General features: G+C 46.9%; 1 protein-coding gene across 1 annotated transcript; it reads right to left on the reverse strand.

Annotated features, from left to right (window-relative positions):
• Positions 1 to 965: 965 nt before the first annotated feature.
• LOC104836907 (chromosome unknown open reading frame, human C2orf40) lies at positions 966 to 5,724 on the reverse strand. The gene is made up of 4 exons (XM_010575696.1): positions 5,640 to 5,724; positions 4,893 to 4,940; positions 3,062 to 3,219; positions 966 to 1,127 (listed from the first exon to the last, which is right to left on the reverse strand). Exons 1-4 carry the CDS (start codon positions 5,722 to 5,724, stop codon positions 966 to 968), a joined length of 453 nt encoding a protein of 150 aa, XP_010573998.1.
• Positions 5,725 to 20,235: the final 14,511 nt, after the last annotated feature.

The following is a 20,235-nucleotide window of genomic DNA, read 5'->3' on the forward strand; positions in this document are numbered from 1 at the left end:
TGATACATGTTGATGTGTCTAGATTCCAGTTTGAATTGGGGATAGAGGGAACTTCACGGTAGGAAATTATGTCTGGGGACTGCGTTGGATACTGTCTGATACTAACCTCATTTTAAATAGCTTAGTTTGTTATTTTATTCCAGACTGAAAGCTTGCAGCTAAGTGGAAAGGCCACAAAGGGGAGTATTCGTTAAAGATAACCTTTGGGTTATCGTGCCTGGGAGGGGTTGCAGCCATTCGGGTTAGATGCTCTGCGTCTGGGCGATTACTTCTGACGGCAGGTTGCTGCACGGAGCCCTTTCCCTGGAGAATCCTTTCCTTTCACAGGCTTTGCAGGGAGCTGAGCTCCTCTGCACTGAATTTAGCTTTTGTGAACATCTGTGTCCTTGCCCCAACAGGCACTAGAAGTGCCATGTCACTCAGGTCTGGAGGGCTGTGCACAGTAGGTATGGAAATAGCAGAGGAGGCAACAAGGCAGCACTTCAGTTGAGAGGAATGGTTTTTTTTCTTTTCTCTCCAAGAATAATAGGATTTATTTGTTGACACAAACCTGAATGAGCAGGCACATCTGAAATGTGTTGGCTTATATTACGTATTCTAGATGCCAAACTAGATGATAAAATGTAATTTTGCAATTGATTGTAGGAGAGCAAATGGAAAAGCCCTTTGAAAAGGAATCTGTAGTAATACAGTTGGAATGAAACTTGCTGTTACAAACTCTACTAAATAATGGCAACCTGTTTATTTTATCAAAAAAGCTTTATTTCTATAGCACTTTATATATAGTGTACTACTAAGTAATGATAATTAAAAAAACCTTCATGTTGCTTGCTTCAAATCTGGCAGTTCCTTTACTCTTGCTATTTTACATGAATAGAAGGAAAGCAGGGTCATTCTGACTGAGGGAGGGCTCAGCCTTGCCCAATGCAGCCCTATAGGCACCAGCTATAGTAAGATAAATGGCATTAGTAATCATCATAGTTGACACCTGCTCCGTGCCTGAAGGTGTGCGGGTTTCGTGGGCCAATTGGGGAATCTTCATCGTAGTGGTGTTGGTAGTATCCACCATAGTATTCATTACGAGCACGCCCTAAGCTTGTCCAGTAGGAGATGTCATCTTCAAATTTCTGCCAAAAAAAGAAAATACTTGCTTTCCAAGCCTGGAACTTTACAACGAAGAGAGTGAAACAGAAGTGGTGCAAGAGGTTCTCTTTTGGAAATTCAGATCCTTTGCGTATTTGTCAAAACGAGATCTTTAGATCTGAGGGGTTTTGTGACTTGTACCTACCTCTTCTATGGGATTATCAGGGTCCGGAGTGCAGGAATTGTCCTGCCCAGCCCCACCTGGGACCTGCCCCCTCTGCCTACTGTCAGGTGCTTAAATCAAGAGCGCCTGCAACTGAAACGTGCACTGAGCACCTTTAATATTTCTATTACCTTTTCAATGGTGAACTACAAAAACATGTCACTGTTTTGCACTTTAAAGGTTTGGTTCTCCATTGCCCCGTGCCTTTAGTTACGATGTCCCTGACTGCAAAGTGGGTGCAACAGGCTTTTGTTTTATGCCTGTGATCTTTCGCTCCCATTTTGCATGGTAAAAACGAAGGTACAGTGCAGCCTTCTAGCTATGGAAACGCAAGAAGCAGTTCAATTCTGCTCACAACAGCAGAGGAAAAACTGTGTGCAAGGATATCAAATACTTGCCAAGCCAAAGCCTTTCCATCTGAATGACTCTTTGGAAATATTTTTGGCTGAGATTTGAAAAAAAAGTTTTGCAAAATACACAATGGGTAAGTATGGCCCAAGTCCTTTGCTGGAACAAACAGTTATTTCATTGTTAAAACTGTGTCTTAATACCCAAGAAAACCTACTAAGTGGATTCATTGTATCCCACAACAGACCTCATTTCAGTTTTTGAATTGCACACAGGAACTCAGAGGAGAATTCATCTTATGTGCATGGTTTGTCCTTATTACTTACTTCTTGGTATTTGCCCCCAGTCTTCAGTTTCTGATGCATAAAACCACTTTTCCCATTTTTCCTATTCCTATTGGGGGAGGGAGGATATAGCCATGCTGTTAAAAAGTCACTTTTATCTGCATAATGTCCGGGAGGATACAAAAAAATGTATCCTTCATTATTTCAGTTCAAGCAAAGGATTATTTTTCTAATTGTTCCAGCTTTGAAAATGAGTGCATTCATCTTCTAAGCAATCCACGTAGCATGAAGGCCCAAAATGTACTCCAGTTTGCCTGTGCCAATGCAATCGCATTAAACATATTCACACAGCTGACAGAAGCCAAGAATTCAACATCTATAACTATTTTTACCTCTTATTAACGTAGAAATTATTCTACATGTGGAACTGCAACTAAATGCACATTTTTCGCCCTATTTTGCCTATTTCAGCATCTGTTTAGCAGAGCTGGGAACTCCTGATTCCACTCCAGTGTTCTTCCAAATTAACTTTTTTAAAAAAAATGTATCCTCCTCATTTGAAGGGAGGTTGGCTGCATGTTATTGAAGGGTTTTCCTTTCACATTTAGAGTGGAGGCACAGCTGCCAGCGCTCGCAATGGTCAGGAGCTGCCCGTGCCACAGAGGCACGTGCCTGCATTTGGTGGGTAATGTTAGTGCAGTTTCACTGAGGAGTGCCAGTCAGGGCCAGCATGGTGTGGATTTCTCACCATGTTAAAAAACAAATTGATTAGGTTGAGGCTGCCAAATTAATTTCCTGAAATACGATTGATTGCTTTGGGTCTGGCCACCTATTTCTCAAAGCAAACTTTGGTTGCAATTCATTAAGCTGAAGTCTAGTAGCAGGCAAGAGCTCCACATGAGATTTTGATGTCACTTTTTTTCGATTAACAACGCAGGAATCTCTAACAAATAACGGAGCTTATATTTCTGTGCAACATTTGCTACTTTAAAAAAAAAAAGAAATGGCAGTATCTGTGAACAGAAGCCAGGTAGCTTCTCCCCGGGTGCCCCCGTGGCTGTGCATCCATGCTCGCAGCCGTGTATTCTAAAGCTTTACCAACCCTTGAAAGCCTTATGCTCACCGCCTCGTCGAATCCCAGGTAGAGGAACTGCTGGTACCACTGCTGTACGTCGGGCTGGCTTCTGTCCCAGAGCTGACGCCTCTGCCGTCTCAGGCTGCTTAGGAACTCCTTGGCCACCGCTTCTTTCACTGACACCTCGGGCTTCGTGGCAACAGGGGCTGAAATTAATTCCCCCCCCAGAAAAAAGGCATGCCAGGAAATTTTTAGTCAGCCTGAAGCGTACGGCTTGCAGCAAGTAAGAAAATGCTTCTTGTATTATGCCATCACCTTTGTGCTTGGCAGCCCGACGCATGTAGCAGCAGTAACAGTAATAAACCCAGCAATCATCGGTGTAATAGGATTTCTCAGCTGCCCTCATTCTCTTGGATTTTCAAAAAGCTCTTCTGAGCTCAAGGACAGAAGCTAAGTGAGGTATTTAAATAAATAAACCCAACCTCAAGGAGCATATACACAATGCGTTTGTGCTTTGTGGAGAGAACAGGAGACCGGCCTCTGTGTGCTGCTGTTGCAGAAATGGGAATGAAGATGTGAGGTGGAGTTAAAAAGCGTGAAGAAGCTGGAGTAACACCAGTAACAAGCTGGTGAAGGGAGGTGTACCTCGGAAGGGTATGGATGTGAGGACTGGCTAGCCCCCCGCTGTGCATAGAAATGATAAAACGTGGTAGGATGTTTGGTCATCCTGTGAAACAAGAAGCACGAGTAGGAGGAATGTCTTGGCTTCAGGGGGTTCACTGCAATGAGGGAGAGACCAAGAACCCGGGTGCCGATGGGTATTTTTGGAGGATGCGAGGGAAGAGGCTGGAGCAGACAGGGAAGTCAGGCGGAGATGTGAAAACCATTGAAGCAGGAGCCGGGCAGACTCACGGGGGAGGCAAAGGACTGCAGCGGGCAGGAGAGTCGAGAGGTAAAAGTGATGGATGAGTTGTCGCGGGAAGAGTGGGAAACGGCAGGCTGCCCTGCAGTGATGAGCTGGAAACCGATAACTCCCAGTGTGCTGGAGCTGGGTGTTATTACTGGGAAGCGGGACAGCTGAACAAATGCCGTGTGAATGAGCCTCACACGTGGGATGCTGCCAGCGAGGGAACCAGTACTGCATACTTAGCCCGCTCGCTTTAGCGCGCAACTGGAAAAGGGGAGCGAGGCTGGAATTAAGGGGCTGCGTGCTCCCTCCATCACCAATTCAAGGCTTTGCAGCTCTTCCTGGTCTAGGCCATGTTGTCTGCAGGCTCCAAAAGCCTTCTCCTGGATGGTCCCTCTCACCAGGGGACCTGAACAAACACGTGGACTGCTGCTGGACTGCGTAGAAAGCGGTCTTCCAAGAAGGGGCCAAGAGAACAAAGGGAACAAGTCAAAGCATCGCGAGCAAGCCCGCTTTGCACGTTTTCTTCTCTGCACCTGAGCCAGCAGTCTTTCCGTGCATTGTAATTCCTTGGAAAAGCTTGTGACTTCCCAGAATAAACCAGATAAATGCCACGGCTGCCGTGCACGTGCTGGAAAAGGTAGGTGCTATACGCTGCGCAGAGCAAAACATAGGCATGCTGCCTGAGGCTGGGAAGCTTGGTTTTTGGAGGGGGCTGCGGTAAGTAGAGCCTCCAGCCTCGCCAATTCCGAGTCCCAAACGGACACGCAGGCACAGGCTCCGTACGTGCGGAGGTTTTGGTTCAGTACGTAGCGAGAGCGGCTGTGAGCTACCGGCTTTGAACGGGGTGTTGTACGCTGCTCCTCTGCCTGCCTGCTTGGAGCCGGAGGTAGAGGGACAACGCTTTGACCGATAGCAGCAACTGCCTCAAAGGAAAAATAAGGGAAAGCACTTTGCTGTCTCTTTACTTACCTTCGCGTTTCTGAAGCATCAGTTTAAGCTTATTTCCCCTTGAAACATCTAGACAAAAATAAAACACCGGCATTTACTAAGAAGGAAATAACAACCCAAAAAAGGTCGTATCTCAAAAAATACTCGAAGTATTTTTGCCACAGTTCCAGCTCAACAGCAAGTTTTTCCCAATGCCTCCCTTTGCTCCCATTTCCATGCTTGAGCGCAACATATGCTGCAGGGAAGCTTCTGACACTCCAGCATGCTCTCCCCAGCTCTTCTTGGCCAGGGCACCCCAATACTGGCCTTCTTCACCAATTAAATTATTATATTTTTCAGCAGAGGACCGCAGCTGGTCCCAGTACCGTGACACAGCATCCAGGGTGGCACGATAATCCTGGAAAACCCTTGTCACAGGGAGCGAGGGGCATGCTAACAACCAATGCTGCAAAATTTTTCCTTGCCGAAAAGTCCCAAAGCACATCAAAGCTGTTGTCCTGCTGAAGCCCTTTCCCAGAAGGGATCCAAGGCTTTAATTTAGCCCAGGGCTGGGCAGTGCAACAGGAGACCTGCGAGTACTCAGCTGCTCCCAAACGCTTTATTCACTGGAAAACAAGCTCTTTTAAAAAAAAATGTTCAACTTGCACAACTTTTGGAGGGACTAAAAGCGTTCACCCACACGGGAGGCCAGGGGAAGGCTTTTTCCCATTCCCCGGGACATTTCGGGTTAGAATTTCCCTCCCCACACCCCAGCCTGCACTCACTCACCAGGGGCTGTGCAGAGCAGCGGGAGGAAGACGAGGAGGAGGAAGGCAGCCCCAGGCAGGGCCCCGCGGGGGCACGGCAGCGGCATGGCGGCGACCCACCTGGGCGGGAGGAAGATGGAGATGATGGAGCCAGAAGTGGAGCCGGAGCGGTCCGACCCGACCCGACGCCACGGGGAGGGGCAGGGAACGCTCCCAGTATCGGCAGCCGTGGGCTCCCGTGGTCGTGTGCGCTTTGCGTTCGAAGGTGGAGTGAGATGAGTTTTGGCAGGATGAGGCATCCAGGCTTTTGTTTGGCATGGCACAGTTTGCCAGTTCCCAGCAGCACTTTTTTTTTTTTTTTTTGGTGGTGGTTACGCATAATCCAGTGCAACTGGCAAAGACCTTTCAGCAACTCCTGCAGGCTTTTCTTACAGGGGAATTAAAAAAAAAATAAATAGCTGTAGCACGTCATTTAACATTTCTCTACACGTAAAACCCGTTTGTCAGTTGCCTGTAACAGCAGACGAAAAGCAAGAGCTTGTCTTGATGGGAAAACAAAATCGGAATCGACCAAAGGTGGCTTAGTTCAGGTTTTTTTCTCCCTCCCTCCCACCCCTCAAGTCCACAGAAAACCACAATGCATTTTAACCGCTCAGCTTTAAAAGAAATAATTCAGCTTTCTTTTTCTACATATAGACAGGTTTAGCTTATAGTAAGACCTCAGGGACCAAAAGCTGAACTCACAAACTGAAAGTCCTTGCTCAGCAGGATCGTAACTGTAATGGTGCCTAAACTTACGCTGCCTTTTCCTAATTCGGACTTCAGCTTCCCTCGGTGAATTCGGCTTCTCTCAGCTCCTTCCCCTGCAAATGCCAGAAACACCCCAGGTGAAGCCTAGCGAAATCCTTGCCCATCCTCGGGCACAAACCTCTCTCTTCCCTCGCGGCAGAGACCCACGACACTTTACGGGCGTCTCGCCTCCTGCTGAAGCTGTGCCAGGGTCCAGCCGGGAGCGCGGGGGGGATTTAAGGAGGGATGAAGAAGAGCCGGGCTCTCTCTGTAACCTGCTTGTGAGAAATCTGGCAACCGCCAGGGCATCGGCTCCCTGATCCAAGGATTGTTTCCAAATTGGTTGCAGATCAGTATGTGTACACACAGTATATATATTGTAGGTGTATATAAATATGTATATCGGATACGTGTCTATATATACGTATACGCGTGTGTATGGCGAGGGAGCTGTGCAGTGGTGTGGCAGCTCCCCGTGATGAGATGAGGAGCCCGTCAGTGCTATTTTCAGGCACAGCTAATTGCGGGAGTGCGACGAGACCCTGTGGCTGGCTTTCCCACGCATCATAAAACGCAGAATCGGCAGCGGCACGGGTTCCCCGCCTGAATCGTCGCTTCGGGTGACCGTCCCCATCGCCCCACGCATCTCTCCCCTTGTGAAAACCGTACTTGGAGCTGCACCCAAAGCCCTTCCCCTGCCTCCCTCCATCCCCCAGCACCCTCGAGCTCACGCTCAGGCCTCTCTGCTCATCCCGGCTGAAGCGGCAGCAGCAACAGCTTGAAAAATCAATGTGGTTGCTCCAGCCAAAGTGGCTCGGAGGGGCAGAGCAACTCCCAAACCCCTGTGATGGAAGCACTTGCGTAGGAGACCTGTGTTCCAGCTCAACTACCATGCAGCTGGGAAGCACAATTAGTTTGTCCTTTCTGTCGCTGCTTTTGAGTGTGGTTTTTTTTTCCCCTACAGCCCCATGTTTCAAGCGGCAGCGGACTTAACACCGTGTGTTGGAAGCAAACGCCCCTTCTGCTGAATCAACGCACTCTTTCATCAGCTTAACGTTGCCAGCCTCTTCACTAAAACCACCCGAGGTTTTTGGATAGCTAGTTGCAGAATATAGCTAGAAGGGACAGAAGCGAAGAGCACATATGTAAGGCTACATGAAAAAGCCATGATGTAGGTAATTTATAAAACCAGGGAGATAACTCATGAATATTTATGGTCTGCTGGTAATGGCAAAGGGTGTTTTGTTCAGCTGGTCGGTTTGTAACGAGCCTTGCGTGGGAGCTGGGCCTCTGCAGGACTTCAGGTACTTGGTGCCTCTGGGCCAAGGGAATACAAAGCACAAAACCTCCTCTGTATGCCAAATATATCACGATGACTTAAGAAGCTGCTGAGATAAAATGCTATCTGGTGAAACCCAGAGAATGGATTGACTCAAGTGCAAGGTTATTGTAGAAAATTGTTGCTCTAGTGGTGGAAGAAGTGATTGACAGAAGAATATAATGCTTAGGGTTAAACTGAGTGCAGTATCTTCCCAGAAGAGGTCAGTTTCTCAGTTCAAGGCACAGAAATTTTTGACATAAAGTAAAAAAGTTGTGTAAAAATATAACACCACTTATTTTCAAAGGCAGCGGTGAAAGGTGACGGGTGTTTTCCCAGTAGCAATCTTTATTTCCTTTCTAGGTTGTTTTAAGGACTAAGGCAGTGTTGCCCTGGTGTTGTAGTAAGACACATTTTTTTTCTGCTGAGCTTGCAACTACTGCACCTTTATTGGAAGTATTTACCTTCAAATGAGCATTCCTGTTTATTAATATGCCTGTAGTACCCCTTTCTGCTATTTGCCACGTAAAAACACAGCCGCTGTGTGTGCACCTGATACTGCGCTGTTTTCCTGGGCTCTCTCTATCAGCAGTGGCATCACCCTCTTTAAAACAGCACGGAGGAGTTTAAGGCTTGTCTTGGGGCTTGGTTTGCTTCCACTGGCACGCCGGTGCTGGGAGCTCTCTGCCAGCACGGCCCCGCAGCATCCCCGAGGGCTCTAGGTAAGCAAGTCTGCGCTAATGACATCATTTGGTTAACTGTCTTTCATCACCACTGGTGATAATGGCAGACTCCTGGTGTCAAAAATTTGTTGAAAGATGTTAATTAATGTCATCAGCAGGACTGTTCCGCAGACAGCTCCGTCATGAGGAGCGGTGAGCAGGGCCCCTTTCACACACCGTGTAAAACTCCGTCAAGCCCCTTAGCGTAATGAGGAACGCTAATTGGAGGGATGCCCACGCCAGGATAGCAGGATGGAGCTGGCGGGTTTCGCCCCATCCCCAGCATGAGGCGAGGCTATGGTCTTGCAAGCCTGCGTGTCGAGGCAGAAATCTGGGAGCAATCCAAAAGAAAGCCGCTCTGAGCCTGACCTTGAGGAACAACGGGCAGGAGCCAGGCAAGGAGCTCGATGGAGCTGGAGAAATCCCGATCGCCGAGCCTTACTGCCAGCCAGTGTTGTCTTTGGAGCCTGCAGGACTTTGTGTACGTTTTTTGGGGTAAGCAGATAAGATTCCAGCTGATTTTGTTAAACACTTCTGCAGCTCTCTGCCTGTTTCGCCAAACTGCTCAGGTGACCCCGTTTCCCCTGCGTCATCTCCGAGTTTACGTGTTGTGGTTTTAAGCCCGGTGGTTTCTACAACTACCTAAAGTGATGTGGGCGTGTGTGGCTGTTTAACAGATCTGAACTAAACCGGGGAAAAATCTCGGCCCCAAAGCATCACTGAATTTGTGTCTGAATGCCTTTATTATTATTGTACATTTTCCCTAAAATTAAGTACAGAGAGATTCCTGAATAGCAGAGTGACACCTCTGCTTTCGCATCTCATCACAGGAGCTGTTGAGAGAACTGTGTTGTGTTCATTAAAATGTAAGAGATAGCATCAGTAATGACCATTCAAGGTTATTCAGAAATTCAAAGCAAAAAAAAGGGCGTTAAAAAGGTTGATCTTGGTTTCTTTCCTTCTTCTTTTATTAAGCTTCATGTTTTCAAGCATTTCAACACAATAATGTTTTTAAATGTAGTGTAGATTAAATGCTCATATAATCACAGGACTCCCAAAGCTGGATTTTCAAGGAAAAAAACCCACCAAATATAACAAGACTTATGGTAAAATACTGGGACCTGGCATGAGCTTATTAACTTAGTAGGCAAATAGATAAGTTGGAAATTGGCCAAGGATTGCAGGAGATGACACTTTGTCTTTTGCAAAGAAGCACCATGAAGATTTTGATGATCTGCTGAAATGACCCATTTGATCAAGAACAGGACAGCGTTGAACAGTGTTCCCGACACTGAGAAAATTATTATTTTCTGTTTATGAGGATTTTACAAAATCTCCCAGCCATATAGGCCTGGTCGCTAGCCTTAGGACAGAGGCACTTGGCACCCCAGATTGCTTTCTGCAGCCTGTTCCAAGAAAACTGCAGGAGTCATGTTTTCCTTCCAGACAGAAGGGAGAACATTTAAGTCATTGGTCAGTTCTTTCCAAAACATTTTGAGTTTCATACTATTTCTCCCACTGCTCCAGAGTCCTCCTGACAGTGACAGGACCAGCCCCAAGTCCCAGGACAAACACCTTTGCTTTAAGGAAAGTTTATTTGTTGCTGGCTACGGGTCTCGTTGGCCTCGACACATGGTTTGGGACACATTTCACCCACTGCATCTCATCTGGTCGCACCATTACTTCGGTCCATGTCATTAATTAATATTACTGTTTATATTTTCCATAGAAGATAGCTTAAAATACAGTCTTTCCTTTTTTTTCCTCTGTGCTTGGTTACTGCTGGTATTTTCTGTAGCTTCTGGCTCACCCTGTCAGATAAGAAATGGTGTCTGTTGGTCTGTCCATCCTCCTCCCTTCACTAACTGACAGTGCTTTGCTGCCCTCACTACAGAATTAACCTTATTGCTCTCGTGATAAGCACAGTGAGAAGCAGATTAGTTCGGCAACATTATCTGATCACGGCTGCTTCTTTCTGCAGAGGGACACAAAAAATTCTCTCTCTAAGAAATCCTTCTCCTTTTTCTCTTTCACTGCCTCCAGTATATTTTTAGGATAAACCTGTAAGTATATAGCAAGTCTGCAAGTCCGATCTAACAGGGAGGGAGATGGAGGGGGACTGTAGTACATTACATTGCATGTCTTTTTACCACAGCCTGATTTCATTCGAATCACTCTTTCTTTTACTGCTGTCTCTCGGGACAATTCTTTTTATGCTTCAGAACATTTTTTCTGGACTCTTATTTCTGAGCTATTTTTTACTTATTTTCATTCCCTTATTTTATTATTCACAACCAGAATGCACGCACACTCTTTAAAAAAAAAGAAAAAAAAAAAAGCACCCAAGAAACAGGCTGCAACTGTTCAAAGATTAGTAAATGCAAAGTCATAAAATCTAAAATTTAGCAATTTGGTTTTAGCATCCCTCTTCCTACACATTATTGCTGTCTTAATGGTTTGTACACGTTCCAGTTCTTTCCCCAAAACTCTGGGCTTACTCATGGGGTGGGTGTTATTGATATAATAAAAAACACTCTCTGACCTTGTGCTACATCATCTCATCAGTGACCACGCGCTGTTCACGGTGACCGAGCCCTTCCCTGAAGAACGTCCCATACCACCGCCAGCTGCCCTGTCCTGGCTGTCAGGGTTTCCCTGTCTTCCCAAGCCCTCAAGCAAATCCTCATCACGACAGCATGATTTCCTCCCTTATGCTTCACCAGAAAGCTGTTTTGGGGACACACCACCATCACGTCAGCAAATGCAAGACCAGGGGAAGCTGCGAGAAGAGGAGTTTCTTGCAAGCCCAGCCACCTTCAAACACTTGGGCACCTTCATCACAGCTGGAGGAATATTCCTCCCCTCACCACCCGCAGCCCTAAACTCCATCGCAAAACAGCGTACGTGAGTCTCTTCCTTTGTAAAGAGTATCACCAGAGGAGCCAGCCTTTCCAGCGCACAGTTCAGTACCTTCTGATGAATCCAGCACAAACTGGAGGACGGCTGGGAACTGGGTTGTTCTTCCCAAGGCAGCTGCCTAACCCTGAAGAGCTTGAGTCAATGTGGTGGCTTGCTACTACCAATAGAAGGAAGACTCTCTGCCTGCTGCTACCTGGTCCTCCCCTTGTACCTACACTGGCTCTAGTACTTTTAGGAGCCAATTCAATGTGCTAAAACAGCAGACCCACAGTCAGGTTTACTCCTGCTGGGTTAGTTTTCTTCAAGACTAGTGAGCTGTGATGGCTCAAGTAGGTGGTTTGCAAGAGCTGGGGCCAAGGAAGAAGGGAGAGTATGGCCAGAAGTGGGACTGGGGTGAAAATGGTGAAACAGAACTTCTCCTTTTTGCTGGAGGAAGGTATTAGGTCTACCGCACCCTGCGGAATAGCTGAGGGTCGGGTTCAGTCGATGAGCCCGAGCAGAGCAGAGCAGAGAGAGGGGTGATCTGAACACAGACCGATCCCATCCCACCCGAGCACCCCACTCCGATCGCCTCCTCTTCCCAGTTTGCATTTGAGGCTTGAGCAATGCCTAAAACTGCTCCCTTACAGGCCAAATTGGTGCCTTCGTGACCCTTTAGCGATGACTCGGATGCCTGTTAAATTTGGGCACGCTCCAGGGTAGATTTCTGCCTCTGCGGGGAAGTTTATGAGCAGAACGAGTTTGCTTGCGGAGGAGCAAAGGGCTTTGAGGCAGTGACAGGTCGGCTCGACCCAAGGTTTCCTTCCCGGTGCCTCAGTCCCAGCAGCGATGCGCGACAGCGTGGGAGGCAGGGCAAGCCCCGCACATCTCCGCTGCAACCTCACCAGCGTGGACGTGAGCCTCAGAGACCTGCAGGGACGCAGCGCACGCCTACCGAGCATGTGCTTTGAAACTATTTTTTTTTCTTTTTTTAAATTTGAAATGGGACAAAGTGGGGTTGTTTTCACGGCGAAGGCAAAGGGGCGCATCCCAGAGAGCTGCTGCCACCCCTCGCTCTGTTTGAAGCCCCTGTTTCAAGACCACAGGAGCCAGAACATCGCCTGAAGCCCACCAGGCATTTTTAGCATAAACAAACCAACCTGCAATCCCCTGCCTGCCTTCTCAGGCAGGTAGGAACCACACGGGCTGAAATCTTCAGCAGCACCGCCAGCCTGCCTGCTGCAGGCCCCCCGGCACGCAAAACGTCTGCCCGAATGGCCGAAATACGGCAAAGCCATCCGCGGCGGAGGGCAGGCGATTGCTCTCTCCTCGGGTCGAACGTGAGCCTTTGGGAGCCTTAATAACAGGCAGCGTGTCCCAGCTCGGAGCACGGTTCTCAGGTTATCAGAGCAGAAACCTCGCTTGTCTTCGTGACATTATCACGTGTGACCTTACACCTCTCTTGATCTGCTTTGTGGCCGCTCTTGCTGGCTCTGCTTTATATCTGCGCTTTCCAGTTTCACCAGCACCCTGCCCGTGAACAAGCCCGCGCCTCTGTTCATCTGATGTTAGATTACCTTTCTGATTTACGGTTCGGTTTGTTTCCAGGAGAATGCACTTTCTGTAGTCTCTCCGTGCTGCTGCTGCTGAGTAAGAGATCGTGACATCTTTAATCTTCCCGTACGAAGCCCCACTGCACCCGGCTGTGCTTGGATGCCGGAGACTTCAAAGGGCGCGTGTGCCAACCTGGCAGTGCCACGGCTGCGGGGTATGGAAATTTAAGGGGAGATTTTTTTGCCCGTTGTGATCATTTAGGCGTCTGTCCTGCCAGTATTCATGCACGCATGTATTTTTAATCATAAGAGCCCTACAGAATCCCGTTTATCTCAGAAAGGTTAAATCCCAGTCTGCTGCCGCTACGCCTGGGTCTCGCAAAACGCCGTCGTACAGAAACGTGGCTCCCTTGGAAGGGCAGGCGTTCCATCCTCGGCTTTTTGCTCTCCTGGGGCTGTGTTCGGTGGGTGCCGGAGGGGAACACCGCCGGGCTCTGATCCCAACACCCGGCACAGGGCCTGACCCAGCTCACCGCAGGGCCCATTAGTTCCGTCTGTGCTAATTAGGGCTGCACAGCTGCTGAACTCAAGCGGGGTCTCCTTCACCCAAGCAGAAGAACCTGCCCACAGTTGTGGATGTAGGCAGGCTTCTGAAGTCCCTGCTAGCTCCTCTTGGCGTTGATGTAATTGCTCTTAGGCCCTGGAGCTCCTGCCACGGGGGATGGATGTGGCACGGAGGAGCTAATACGCTGCCATCCATCTCCAGCATGTGGTTTGCTCTCCATCAGAAATGTCCCGGTGGGTAAGACAGCCCCGTTCTGGGCCAGACCAGATATACACTTTAAGCAGAAAGCTAATCTGCTTCAGAAATAGGAATTCTGAGGCTGTAATTCTTCAAGGTGGGGTGAGCGATTTAATCGCTTACTTCTACCAAAACCAACACAAAAGTCTTTTGCCTCCTCCTTTCTCAAAATCTGCCACTATAAACCCTTGTGTCCAACTCCCCTTTTTTTTTTTTTTTCAAGGACGGCTGCAGTGATTTTTGCTTTAAAGAACATTTTCCTGGTTTAACATCTCTTCACACCCTGCACTGCAGATCTGTAGTACTCTTCTAAGCAAAGGACAGTGACTGCTTTTCTATTAGGTAACGTTACCACCTAATGGCCACAATGGAAAGATGCTTTCACCCGATAATTAGCAACGATGCAGAGGCTGTAAGTCTAATACATATTAGCTGAACATTATTTGGAGCTGGGGAGGACCTGAGCAGGGTAATTACACAGTGATGCTCTGGTGACACTGATCTCTTTCTCTCCCATGTGTGTCCATGTTAGCCATACAGAAGTGAGTAAACACGCAGACAAACCTTCGAGGACTTCTTGTACCTTAGAGAAATGAGACACGAGCACAGTAATGAGTACATGATAGATCAGGAGAGGCCGTGCAGTGGTATTAGATTGTTTCTTTCCACTCAAGTAATGACTCGGTTAGGAACGTCTTCTTAAAGATGGTCATTTAAACTTTCATTTTTCATGTTGATTAACGCAGATGCAGGGACAGTATGTAACATCCAATATAACTTTGCTGTTGGTAATCACTTGTTAATCAGAGGCGGTAAGATCATAGAATCATTTAGGCTGGAAAAGACCCTTAAGATCATCGAGTCCAGCTGTAAATCTAACACCGCCAAGTCCACCACTAAACCATGTCCCTAAGCACCACATCTATATGTCTTTTAAATACCTCTAGGGATGGTGACTCCACTGCTTCCCTGGGCAGCAGGGAGGAGACAGGAGCAGATAGGAGGTTTGCTGCCTTTTTCTTCAATGAAGAGAAAACCGGGGGAGCCCAGATCAGTCATGCTTTGAAGCATCCAGCACCTGATGTGGGAGCACATTTTTCAGAGACCTAGCCTGGCCTGCTGCTGAGCTGATTTTAGGCACCATGACAAGAAGAATCCTGGTCTTGTTGATTCAAATGCAACACTTGTCCTTGGGTTTAGTAAAATCAACACTTTACCCTTGATCATTTCATAGGGAATTTTTGTCATGGGGTTTGGGTTGGCCATTTAATGAGAAATAGTGTTACAATTTAAAAAAAAAAAAAAAAAGAGCCCAATATAACCAAATCACTGAATCATTACAAAGCCACTAAATATGCCTATGGAAAAGCTTTTCCATAGTACTAACCTTACATGATGTATTAATTTATTTTTTTACTTAAAAAAAAGCCATACTGAAATGTATAGAGAGGAAGGAGAGAAATACACAGAAGAAAGAGAAGAGGAATGCACAGCAGAAAGAACGGAGGAATACATAGCGGAGAGAAGACTTTTTATCTGAAAAACAGGAGCATATGTTGTAAGGTATATATTTTAGTAAAGAAGCCAAACCCCTCAAATCTCCACTACTGTCACCATTCCTATACAGTTCCCATCAAACCTACAGTCTCAATATGTGAAACGATCCATCAGTCTCCCCTAGCCATGGAGAGATCCTGCTGCCCAAGGCACAGATTGATTTCCCTGCGAGCGCACAGACAACTCCAGGCTAGGCTAAAAAAAGAAGCAAAAAGTAAAACAAAGGCTGACAGAATACCTTCATTTTGGTTTCATTATAGACAACTTCGACCTCTTATTTTATCAGAGGTTTCTCTCTCATATTCATCTCTGGTTTTCACTTAAACATCACATACTTTCATTTAAAAATAAGTTCTCACACAGAGAACTAAACTCTTATAAGTAAATAAACAATACAAACCAGGAATATTATTCAAAGATCTAAGCACATTCTCCACATAGCAATATATTGGAAAAAAAATATATATAATCTGCCTCTTCCCTCCCCAGACTATGTGAGCAACTTCAGGAATGAATTATCCAAAATGATCTGAGGCTGAGTTTGTGACAAGAACAATTACAGTTATGAAACGTGTATTTTTTTTTTACCAATATTTGAATTCTGTGCACTGGCAATGCCTGTGCAGATAGCAGAGCAGCCTCCCTTCTGGAGTGCTTATAACCTAATCAGATGTTTAATGGGCTCAGAGTCTAACTTGTGAGGAAATATCTATCTATCTATCTATCTGTCTATCTCAGATGGGTGTTAACAAGCATGTGGAAGGTATAAGACATTTTTCCTGGACAACACTGGAACAACTTCAGAAGGATTGTCTTGGACTACGTGGATCTTTCTTAATCAGTGACGGAGGGAGGGTGGTTCTTGCTAAAAGACAGTCTCTGTCACAAGTACTCTTCTTGACCCTGAAACGTGAGTTTACACAGGGATGTCAGAGGATCTGAATTATGTAGGTGGTCAGCCCAGAGTGATGCCTTCTAGCCTTAAAATCAATGCATCTCTCTCAGATGCGAAAGGAAGGAAAAGACAGGCGGTAGCGTAGAGTTTGTACATTTACAAATCACCCATGAAATTGATTGCTCCATATTTACACAAAAATGTCAGCCAAAGCCAACTTTCCTTCAACCTAACCGTTATCGTTTTCCCATCAATTGCACGGCAGTGGTTTCAGGCAATATCGGAAAAAGGACGATGGCTGATGACAGTGCTACGAGGAGCGGAGGGGCTGCAGGTGAGCAGCAGAGCAGGCAAAGGGTGGTAGCGTAACAGATCGGAAAGACCAAGGGGCAAGAGCGGGACCCAATTCTGCAAGGCCTTGACAAATTACATTTACTCTCAGAAGTTAAAGACTTGTGCCTCCTGCTGAGGATGAAAGCTGCGTGGCGAGTGGTAAGAATATTCTCTGCAAGCACAGCCCTCACAAAGCAGAGGTAACAAAGAAAGATGTGCATTTTCCCATTGCTACACCGCGACCCAACCATCAGACTGGCTGACTGCCATAGGGATGGACTGACATAAGGGCTTATCCTTCCTATAAGTGAAAATCCAGGTTTGATCCACGCTCTGTTAACTGTTCAGTTCCAAAGGCTTTAGCATCTTTTCTCAGTAACCACACGTGGCAATCAATATTTTCAGAAGCTGTTGACACAGCCTTAAAGGCATCCCATCTATGTCTATCAGCAGAGAGCTGCTCATCTCCGTATATCCGCATTAGCATTCACAGGGAATGAAGCAGTATTAGAAAAAAGATATTGAGTATAAGACCTCTAAATAATACCCGCACGGATTTATTACAGTGTCAGTGTGGTGCAACATCCAAATGAACATTCAGGAGAGAAGCCCCAGAAAATATCAGACCCCGCACAGCTTCTTTCAGACAACCCTTCTGTACATCATTAAGTCTTGCCTATAGTAAGTCAAGCCAAACACAGCATGCAAACATTTCTGTATTCCAGCCTGTGCTAAATAAATGTTTTCCCCTATTGTTTTTTAATGACAGATGTTTCCCTTTGAATCTTCATGCACTAGCACAGGTCATCCTACTGTCCCCTTAAAATTCTGCACTTGTACATGAATGCAGGTGAATAAACTGCAACAGTCAAACATGCAGACAAGTGAATAGACCCCTGCATGGAAAATTTTTTTAAAACACTGTCTGTCCATCACCATTCCCTGCACTTGCTAGGGGACAATGTTCTTCCACCCTACTCTCACATTAAAAGCTTCCTTAAACCAGCTAGATTCCTAAAATGCCCAGAGTCAGACTTGTTCAGGAGAGCTCTCCTCTCTCTTAGGCATTTGTTTGAGGCCAAGAATATAGCTTGGCCTAAAACAAGACCTTGGCAGGTCTTGGCAAGTGTTCAGTTCAATGAGTTTAGGAGAAGTCGGTGCCTGATTTAATCGCGTGCCTCCAAACAGCAACCGCAAAGCAGGCTGCCTCTCCCCAGGTCCCCCAGCGTTTCCCTGCACGGCCGCGTTCGTTAGCCGGGGACGTGGTGAATCGTCACTTCTGACCCTTTTAATGGGTCCAGCCGGAGGGATGCAGCAGCTGGGCTGGGACACGCGTGCCCTGTGGCTACGACTGCATCGCCACGCTGGCAGAGTACGCCTTCCGCAGACCTGGTTTGAGTCCTCAGGTTATATCTGGACTAGGAGCTGGTAAAAACCATCCTTGGGAGGGGGAGCAACCGAGCCGTTACAAACATATTAACTGATGATCAGATCTGAGGATTAAAAGTAATAGTGTGGCCGCTGCCTTCAGCTTGCTTTCAGGAATCACAGTGAAGCTAAGCTACTCAGTCTCCGAGCTTGCTTTTGTAAAAAACAAATACTTTCCCTTTATTCCCCAAACATGGCATTCTTAACTGCACCTATAAATTACTTCTTCAGTCCTCTTGCGTAGCAGCACGGAAGGCAAGTTTTGAAATGGAATCTGACAAATCTACAAAAGTACGTAAACCATAAGGCATCAGTGCTACAAACAGTAGCTTTCATTAAAGTAGTGATTTTTAGTTGTTTCCTCATTGGTCAGCTGCAATAAAGAAAATATTAAGAAACAAACAATAGCATTACCAAAGTCTCTGCTAATATCCCTCTACACCCACTCCTAGTATTTTCAGCCATCTCCTCTGCTATGGAGCGTGTATTCACACCCCGGTGTGCACACACACACGCGCGTGCACAGACGGACAAAGAGCATCCTTCCAGCAAGGAAAATACCCTGCATGAGACTACAGACCGCCGAAGAATAAAACATTTATTTACGATACCCCACAGTTGTTGTCAGGGCAGGAGTAAGACGCCACAATAATTTTTTCTGAAGAACACTGACATGTTTTTGACATTCCTCCCCTTCCTCCAGCAAACAAATATTTTATCAGTTTACCTTTAAAATAATACGCTTCCTGTCTCCTTCCCAAATGCCTGGCCAGAAGAAATGACCTTTCCTGCCACAGAACAAGTTTCTCTTTATTTCAGCATGTCTTGCCTCCTGCAAGCAGGGCAAGAAGCGACCGAGGCTGCGAGCGCGGGAGCCGCGGGACTGCCGGGGATGCCGGGCGTGAAAGGCGCGTTTATTCTGCTTCTCCCGAATCCCAGCCCCTCGGCTGCAGGCGTCTGCTGAGCGCTCCTTGGACCAAGTGTGGAGAATCACATTTCTGCTTAATCAGGCCGGCTGCCTGGAGAAAGATGATTGCAAGCAGATGTGCCCATGTTCTCATCTGAAAGGAATTTGGGGTTTTGTGTCCGCTGTTAGGATGAGCGACCGGCTCCGGGGAGTATTTTAGTGCTCTTTAATTTCTTGCAGGTGCTGGAACCGGTATGCATCGGTGCAGCAAAGCTGAGACCCAGCATCCAGGAGGTGCGTGGAGGGATGGCACACCTAGGGTCAGCAGGAGGGCCGGAGGGAGAAGTCACGACCGGCAGGCTCGTTTTACTGCAGGAATTTGTAAAGACCCGTGCTCCAGGTAAATGCTAGCCATGCTCAAAACCTCGCAAGGCTGCAGCAGCAAAGCTATGTTTTACTCCAGGCGCAGTGGTTTTTACCTATTGTTACAGGGCATCCAGGAGGAATTAACAGGATGGACATCAGTAATATCAAAATAATTTCTGTGAATCGAACTAGTCAGGGACAGACGACGAGTGTGGCATCTGCGTATTAAAAAGCTCTGGTTTCAGTGGGACATCCCAGTAATGTTGCAAATGGCCCAGGGAAATCACAATCAGTTTAAAGAAACTTTTGAGGCAGTTATGGCTGTATTTTGGGGGCACATTATGTATTCTAGACACCAGAACAACTAAGGCAAGATGCATATCCAGGTGTTCAGTGGAAATGGATGTACCCTTTGGATCATACCTCGGGATATCTGGCCACATGAGGGTGAATATTCATAGCCATGGCACATATCTGGACGTATAGTGCCGAAGCAGCTGTATGCAGTCCATATGGTCCCAGATACTCCACACAGGGTTCACCTACAGGCAACCAGCCACACGTCCACATTCATGTAGGAGTACTGAGAAGTGAGGCTGTATTTACTGCTGCCTCTTGGGAGTAACATGATCATGCGGATCTCAAAAATACCACTGCTGTGGCTTGCTGTTTACTGTGCAAAACCCAGTCCACGTAGCCTAGGCATTTAAAACTAAAGGAACAGGACCTGGAAAACTCCAGAAGTTTTTTGTTTGTTTTCCTTTGTTGACTCCACAGGAAACATCAGCGCTTACCCAAAGAGATGCCCTCTTAGAAACCTAAAATTTAGGTTCAGGTCTGGTCCCCGAGGCTCCGATGAACATTTTTTAACAGCAGCGATGGGCTAAGCAAACCCTGCCCTGCCTTTCCCCACCCTGTTGTGTCTGCCCATAGAGCTCTCCATAAAGCCATGCAGCAATCCAGATCAGGGAATTGGTCTTGGCTGCATGTATCCCAAGGGAAAAAAGAGAAACCACCTCCCCGTCATTTCACCTGATCTCCCGATCCACT

Source organism: Haliaeetus leucocephalus, unplaced genomic scaffold (assembly GCF_000737465.1).
Source record: "Haliaeetus leucocephalus isolate CR32 unplaced genomic scaffold, Haliaeetus_leucocephalus-4.0 Scaffold495, whole genome shotgun sequence".
NCBI classification, from domain to species: Eukaryota; Metazoa; Chordata; class Aves; order Accipitriformes; family Accipitridae; genus Haliaeetus; species Haliaeetus leucocephalus.

Coding starts and splice junctions, on each gene's coding strand:
- LOC104836907 (XM_010575696.1), bottom strand. CDS start 5,724: ATGCCGCTGCCGTGCCCCCGCGGGGCCCTGCCTGGGGCTGCCTTCCTC. Junction 4,941..5,639: donor GCTGCTCTGCACAGCCCCTG/GTGAGTGAGTGC, acceptor ATTTTTGTCTAG/ATGTTTCAAGGGGAAATAAG. Junction 3,220..4,892: donor GATGCTTCAGAAACGCGAAG/GTAAGTAAAGAG, acceptor AATTAATTTCAG/CCCCTGTTGCCACGAAGCCC.